General features: G+C 41.1%; 1 protein-coding gene across 2 annotated transcripts in view; it reads right to left on the reverse strand.

Moving 5' to 3' along the window:
• Caprin2 (caprin family member 2) overlaps window positions 1-7,685 on the reverse strand; it is a 55,467-nt gene that overhangs the window by 22,183 nt on the left and 25,599 nt on the right. For both annotated transcript variants that reach the window (XM_026787937.1, XM_013352767.2), the window contains exons 7-9: window positions 5,950-6,105; window positions 3,580-3,623; window positions 2,639-3,286 (exon numbers count right to left, since the gene is read on the reverse strand). In XM_026787937.1, coding sequence (XP_026643738.1) covers window positions 2,639-3,286; window positions 3,580-3,623; window positions 5,950-6,105 — 848 coding nt within the window. The remainder of the gene's footprint in view (window positions 1-2,638; window positions 3,287-3,579; window positions 3,624-5,949; window positions 6,106-7,685) is intronic.

The raw sequence follows: 7,685 nt of genomic DNA on the forward strand, positions 1-7,685 counted from the left end.
TAGACCAGGCTGGCCTCGAACTCACAGAGATCCGCCTGCCTCTGCCTCCCGAGTGCTGGGATTAAAGGCGTTCGCCACCACCGCCCGGCCTTGCTTTTTTTTTTTTAATCTTTATGTCTCTGTGAGTGCATGCACGTACATGCTTGGTACCTACATAGGGTAAAAGGCATGGGATAGCCAGAACTGGAAATTCAGGTGTTATAGCTGCCATAAGGGTTCTGGGAATCAAACCACAGTCTCCTCTGGAAGAATAGCCAGTGAGTGCTCTTAACCACTGAACCATCTTTCCAGCCTTTAGCCATATTTTTATAGCTGAGATTAGATATTCATAGAGAAATGAATGCCCTCTTAGTTACTGAAAGAGCCCAAACTTCAACAAAATGCTGCCTGTACCATAAAAACAAATTCAAGAGCTTGTTCCAATACTGCAGGAATTTAAGAGAGCCTTCATCCAGCAACTGATCGAGGCAGAGGCAGAGACCCACACAGCAGTACTGGACTGAGCTCTCAAAGTTCAATTGAAGAGTGGAAGGAATGAGAATATCAGCAAGCAGGTCAAGACCATGATGAAACCCACTGAAACAGTCTACCTGAGCTAATGGAAGCTCACCAACTCCAGCCGGACTGGGAAGAAACAAGCATATGACCAAACTAGCTCCTCTGAACGTGCTTGACAGTTGCATGGCTGGGGCAGACTGAGGGGCCACTGGAAGTGGCACCAGCATTTATCCCTACTGCATGTACTGACTTTTTGGGATCCTATTCTCTTTGGATGTATACCTTGCTCAGCCTAGATATAGTAGGGAGGACCTTGGACCTTCAACAAGGCAATCTTCTTACCCTTTCTGAGGCTTAGATGGGGGTGAAGTAGGAGGGGGTGTAGAAGGAATGGGAGGTGGGGAGGGAGTGGGAACTTGAATTGGTATTTTTTTAAAAGTCTAATAAATTAGAAAGAAAGAAAGGAAGGAAGGAAGGAAGGAAGGAAGGAAGGAAGGAAGGAAGGAAGGAAGGAAGGAAGGGGAAGCCTTTATAACAGAAGGATTTGGGTCTCTGTATAATATGCTAAACAGTTTGAAAATGGAACAATTAAATGAAAAGCAATCTAATTTAGATAGGAAAAAAACAAATTCAAGATATTTGGACCTTTATAACTAAATAGCTCTAGTTTTCAATACCATTCAATAAATAGTATGAGATCAATATTCTAGTATGGTAAAGGTTCAAATATACCTAGCAGATTTGCAAATTAGGAGGGACTTGTGAGCTTTTTTGGTTTTCTGGTTGTTTTTTTTTTTTTTTAGTTTTTTTTTTTTTTTGGTTTTTCGAGACAGGGTTTCTCTGTGGTTTTGGAGCCTGTCCTGGAACTAGCTCTTGTAGAGCAGGCTGGTCTTGAACTCACAGAGATCCTCCTGCCTCTGCCTCCCGAGTGCTGGGATTAAAGGCGTGCGCCACCATCGCCCGGCTTTTCTGTTTGTTTTTTCTTTTTCTTTTTTCCTTTTTTTTTTTTTTTTTTGGTTTTTCGAGACAGGGTTTCTCTGTGGTTTTGGAGCCTGTCCTGGAACTAGCTCTTGTAGAGCAGGCTGGTCTTGAACTCATAGACATCCTCCTGCCTCTGCCTCCCAAGTGCTGGGATTAAAGGCATGCGCCACCACCGCCCGGCTTCTGTTTGTTTTTTAAGACAGTCTCTCAGTATGTAGCACTAACTGGCATGGAACTTGCTATGTGTAGACCAGGCTGGCCTCAAACTCTCAAATTAGAGTTTTGTTGTCTTACTGCTTTATTGGGATATTAAAATGAAGTTTTTAATATGCACCTCAAAAACAGCAATCATACAATTACTACTAGATGTTATTTATAAATTAATCATGCGTGGCTGTCAATCTTCTACAAGGGCAGAAATAAAGATATCAGCACTTGAAGAAAAGAAAAGGAGAGAAAAAATTTTAGCGTTTCAAGAGAGAAGAAAAAGAAAAAAAGCCAGGCGTGGTGGCACATGTCTCCAGTGCCAGCATTTAGGAGGCAGAAACAGATTGATCTCTATCAGTTTTAAAGCCAGACAGGTCTACATAATGAGCTCCAAGCCAGCCAGAGCTGCATAATGAGATCTTGTCTCAAAAACAAAAACAAAATCCGGGTGTGGTGGCACACACCTTTAATTTCAGTACTCTGCAGACAGGTAGACCTCTGTGAGTTTAAGCCCAGCCTGATCTACAAAGCAAGTTCCAGGACAGTCTCAAAAAAAGAGAAAAAAAGAAAAGGAAAAAAAAAGACAAATAATTCTAAAATTCTTTCTATAAGGCAGCACTGATAGGCATTTGTTTATTTACAAAGCAATGTTTTGACCTCTCCAAACAAAACGATTCTTCGCAGTATTAGATGACCAAAGACTTGATCAGAACATTCCTGAATAAAAAAGCAAGTGGTTAAAGGAAAACTAGTAAGTTGGGGTGAAAGTTGAAGCGAAGTCTTCAGCAAACAAAGTGATGGCATGTTTGCTTTATAAGCAATATTAAATAATGTAGAATTTAAGAATAAGCAATAGTAGCTGAGGTTATCCAAGGATCATTTCTTATAAACCTCACATCCTAGAGAGAGATTTATCATCAACAGGATGAGGCAGACATAGAAATCTACTCACATCTTTGAGTTTTACATTTAACTTCCTGGGCAGGAGCTGGTCATTCTGTAACAGGTCAGCTGAAGCTTCCCCCCAGGACTTTAGAGGAGTCTGGGACTGTGGTGCTGAGGAGTGTTTCTGGTTCTCAGCATTGTTTTCCCAGGACATTGAAGTTCGAGGCTTTGTTGAATCCCCTTCTCCACACACAGGAGTGGTCCAGGACCTGCTCTGTTCACTTTGCACAGAGACTGTCCAGGATCCAGGAGGTACCTTCTTTGGATCTTTTTCTTTCTGAGGCTGAACCACCCATGGCTTTGGTGTATCCTGTATATTCCGCTCTTGAGGGGTGCCCACTCTGGACGTAGGGTTTTCTGGCTTCCAGTGACTGACAGGTGTCATAGAAATCTGTTGCTTCTGCTCTTCCTGCAATGTTGACCGGAGGTTCCCCTGATCGAAGGAAACCACAGGCTTTGATACCTCCTGGGACTTAACAGAAGACTCCCAAGATTCCAAGGACTCCTGCTTCTTCAATGGACCATCTGATTCAGGAAGCGTATTCCAGCATTTGAGGAGATTTGGTTTTCTAGCATAATCTGCTTCCCAAGGTCGTTCCTCGTTTTCTTGTTTTCTTGAATGATTTACTTCTGTCATATAGCGTCTGTTCAGAAACTAAGCCAGAGAAATAAACAATGTGCTTCAGGTTTAAAATATATAGACTTTGAATGTAATGTTCAACTCTATTAGATACTGTGCATCAGACTAGCCCCTTTAACCCTCACAGTAATACCAGATATGATCCTAGTCTTCACGACACAGAGGAGAACAATCCAGCCACACACTAAGCTAATAAGCGACAAGGCAGGATTCAAGTTCAGTCTGTCTGCCCAAGTCTCAGACTCTAAAACCACAGTAACAGATGAAAATTGTAAACAACTTCAGCCAATGACCTGCTCACTTCTTACCTCCTGTGGTTGTATCTTTGGCTGCACAAGTTCCACAAGAGATTCTGAGAAGATAAAAAAATATATAAATAAATACAAATTCTAAGTTTTTAGCCTGATTATAGCTATAATTCATTCCAGCAATGAATTTCAAAGGACTCAGGAGAATAAAGAATTAATACAATTAAATATATTCACAGCAGGACTATTCCAGCTACTGTTTATTGGTCAGAGATGTAGCTCAGTGGGAGAGCACTTGCAGAGCATGCACAAGGCCTGAGGTTTGATCCGCAGCACAAAAGAAAGGAAAAAAGAGAATGGGTTCTAAGAATAATTGTAACTGAAGTTAGTATTTTATGAGATATTTACTTAAGTCCCAAGTTTCTTTTGCTTTTTTTTAATTAATTAATTTTCTTTTTAATAACAAAGTTTCTCTGTGTAGCCCTGGCTGTCCAGGAACTCACTATGTAGTCCAAGCTGTCCTCAAACTCTCAGAGATTTATTATAATTAGGAATAAAATTTTATTCCTGTCTCTGCCGCTGGGATCAAAGGTGTGCACCACTAAATCCAGTAAAAATTCATGTCTTTAAGGATGGGGTCTTGCCGGGCGGTGGTGGCACACACCTTTAATCCCAGCACTCAGGAGGCAGAGGCAGGCGGATCTCTGTGAGTTCGAGACCAGCCTGGTCTACAGAGCTAGTTCCAGGACAGGCTCCAAAACCAGAGAAACCCTGTCTTGAAAAACCAAAAAAAAAAAAAAAAAAGGATGGGGTCTCATTATGTAGTCCAGCCTGGCCTCAAACTCTCAATATTCCTGCCTCAGGCTCCTGAATGCTAGGATTCAAGTGTGGACCATCATATTCTGTACTGGATGTTAAAAAAAATTTTTGTTTTTTGTTTTTTCAAGACCATGTTTCTCTGTGTACCCCTGGCTGTCCTGGAACTCACTCTGCAGACCAGGCTGGCCTCAAACTCAGAGATCCACCTGTCTCTGCCTCTTAAGCAATGCATTTAAATGCATGTGTCAACACAACCTGGTTTTAAAATTTTATTCCTAATTATAATAAATCTTCCACCCACAAATAGCCTTACTAAAACTGCAATTACAGTTAAGGTGTACAAGGACCAATCAGTAATCCCAGTTTGAAACAGAGCCTCCACCAAACCATACTACAGTCAAGAGAGGTGTGAGAGGGAGACACAGAAGCACTGAACTTGGCACTAAGGTGAAGCAGGACTAGGGAGGCATCTCAGCTGGTTGCTTCTGCCTAGCATACACCAGCATGGGTTCCCAGGCATGGGTCTTAATACAGCATAAACTAGTCATAGGAGTACAAACTTTTTTTTTTTTTTTTTTTTTTGGTTTTTCGAGACAGGGTTTCTCTGTGGCTTTGGAGCCTGTCCTGGAACTCGCTCTGTAGACCAGGCTGGTCTCGAACTCACAGAGATCCGCCTGCCTCTGCCTCCCGAGTGCTGGGATTAAAGGCGTGCGCCACCATCGCCCGGAGGTGGGGAGACAGAGGTAGTAGAACTGAGAAGTTCAAGGTCATCCTACATTACACAGTAAATTTAAGTAAGGCCAGCCTGGGATACATACATGAGACCCTGTCAAATAAAAACTTTTTTTTTATTTCTTCTTTTTTTTTTGGTTTTTCAAGACAAGATTTCTCTGTGTAGCTTTGGAGCCGGTCCTGGAACTCACTTTGTAGACCAGGCTGGCCTCGAACTCATAGAGCCTCCAGAGTGTTGGGCTTAAAGTGTGCACCGCCACCGCCCAGGCAATATTTCTTAATTTTAAAAAAGGGAACAAAGGAAATAAATGGCTAAGCAAGAAATAGATTTCAGCCAGGAGGTGGTGGCAGTAAGAAATGCAACCTTTAGGCCAGGCGGTGGTGGCGCACGCCTTTAATCCCAGCACTAGGGAGGCAGAGGCAGGCGGATCTCTGTAAGTTCGAGGCCAGCCTGGTCTACAAGAGCTAGTGCCAGGACAGGCTCCAAAGCTACAGAGAAACCCTGTCTCGGAAAAACTTAAAAAACTAAAAGAAAAAAAAAATGCAACCTTTATAATGGAATATGTCATGAAAGCAGAAAGGCACCATCAAGAGGGAGTACAAGCACTATTAAAAACAAAGTATTATGATGTATGTATGAAAATGAAACTGTCATAATGTACCCCATTTCTTTGTATGCTAAGCAAAAATTTAAAAACAAAACAGGAGTCCTGGTACAATCCTATTTATTTCAGCACTCAGAAGAAGGTCAATCATCCAAGTTCAAGACTAGCCTGCTGTACACAGTAAGTCCAGCCAGTCCAGGCTACACAGTTATATCCTGTCCCCCCAAAATGAAAATATACAGCTAGCTAAAGAACTTCAAAGATTACAACAAACCTGACTCTTTGATGGATTCAGTCTTCAGTAACTGTTTCTTCTTTTCTGATTGTATTACCATTTCGTCCTCTTTTTCCTTAGAATTTTTGAGAACTGGGACATTTTCAAAATACCCTGAGTTCAGCAGTTTAGACAGAAGATCTTTCACGTGTTTGTCTAAAAAAGAGGGATTAAGACTTAGCATATAACCTAAGAGTTCACTGAAAATTATGGCAAACAAGAATCTCAATGTTATCCTGCTTACTGTCAGCCACCACAAGAGTGGATGGCGGGGAGAGACATTTGAATTGTCTGTGCCAGCAAAATAAGAGTAATTCATCTTTACAATTCATGCTGAATCAATACAGACAGTAATGATGACACTAGATAGTTAACAAATAACTGAAGTTTCTCTGAGTCTCCATTTTTATCATTTGAAAAATGACGAAAAATCAAAGAAGCTAAACAAGGAGAGTGTCAAAAGCACATATTTCCTGAATTGAAACATTTTTCCTATCTACCTCCAAGATATTATAACTAGTAACTACTCTGTGTTGACCATTAATTAAGGACTTGTATAAACAAAAGCTAGTTCCTCCACCATAACTAACCAATAGGAAACCTTATCTTTTAACACTCTCGTTTTTATTGTTGGTCTATTTGTTTGGTTATATGGAAACCAACTCTCACTAAATAGCCCAGGCAGTCTAAAATGGGTTATTCTCCTACCCTGGCCACCTCCCACCCTCCAGAGGCTGGGATCTGAGCCGTCAGAACTGGCTTAAGCACTTTTAAAAATTACAAAATTCCTTCATTAGATTTCACTCAAGTTATGTTGTATGCCACTCCTAACTGGCACTAAATAGTTTTTTGAAAATTGTAAAAGTAATGTCAAAGTTGCAAATTATTTACAAGTCTGAAGAAAGAAAAAAAAAACAATTCCAAACCAGGCAAAACAATCATGGCCTGTGCCTATTGTTCATTGGCATGTTAGAACACTGACTTGTTCAGTTTTATTTTTCCTGAGGGTTTCTCCATATAGTCCTGGCTGTCCTGGAACTCACTCTGTAGACTAGGTTGTCCTCAAACTCAGAGATCGCTGCCTGCCTTTGTATCCTGGGAATTGAGATTAAACATGTGTACCACCACCACCCAGCCTGATTCTTTTTAATCAGCCTTTTTTCTTTTTCTTTTAAACAGGGTCTCACTTTGTAGCCCAAGCTGACCTCAAACTCAAAGCAATTCTCCTGCCTCAGCTTCCTAAATTCTGGAATTACAGGTTTGTACCACCATGGCTATATTTTAGTCATCTCTGAAGTATTACAAACAACTTTTTACCCATTTCAAGCTCATAGCTTTAACAAATGCAAAGTCATGCAATCACCAATAGGACCACAATTTTAAAGCATTTTTAACACCCAGCAAATCCCTCAAGGCCCTCCTGAATTAGTTACCTCACCTGGCAGTATAGTGGTGACCTTTTCTAGAATTCCATACAAATAAAGTCATAAACATACATTTTTATGTTTCATCTGGCTTCTTTCATTAAGCATAATTACTCTGAGATTCCTCCACGTTCTTGCATGTTTAATGGTTTTTTGTGGGTAGGGTTTAGTTTGTTTGTTCTGAAATAAGCTCTCACTGTGTAGTTAGAATTTAGAACTGGGGGGGCTGGAGAGATGGCTCAGTGGTTAAGAGCATTGCCTGCTCTTCCAAAGGTCCTGAGTTCAATTCCCAGCAACCACATGGTGGCTCAC

Source organism: Microtus ochrogaster (genome assembly GCF_000317375.1).
Source record: "Microtus ochrogaster isolate Prairie Vole_2 chromosome 14 unlocalized genomic scaffold, MicOch1.0 chr14_random_2, whole genome shotgun sequence".
NCBI lineage: Eukaryota > Metazoa > Chordata > Mammalia > Rodentia > Cricetidae > Microtus > Microtus ochrogaster.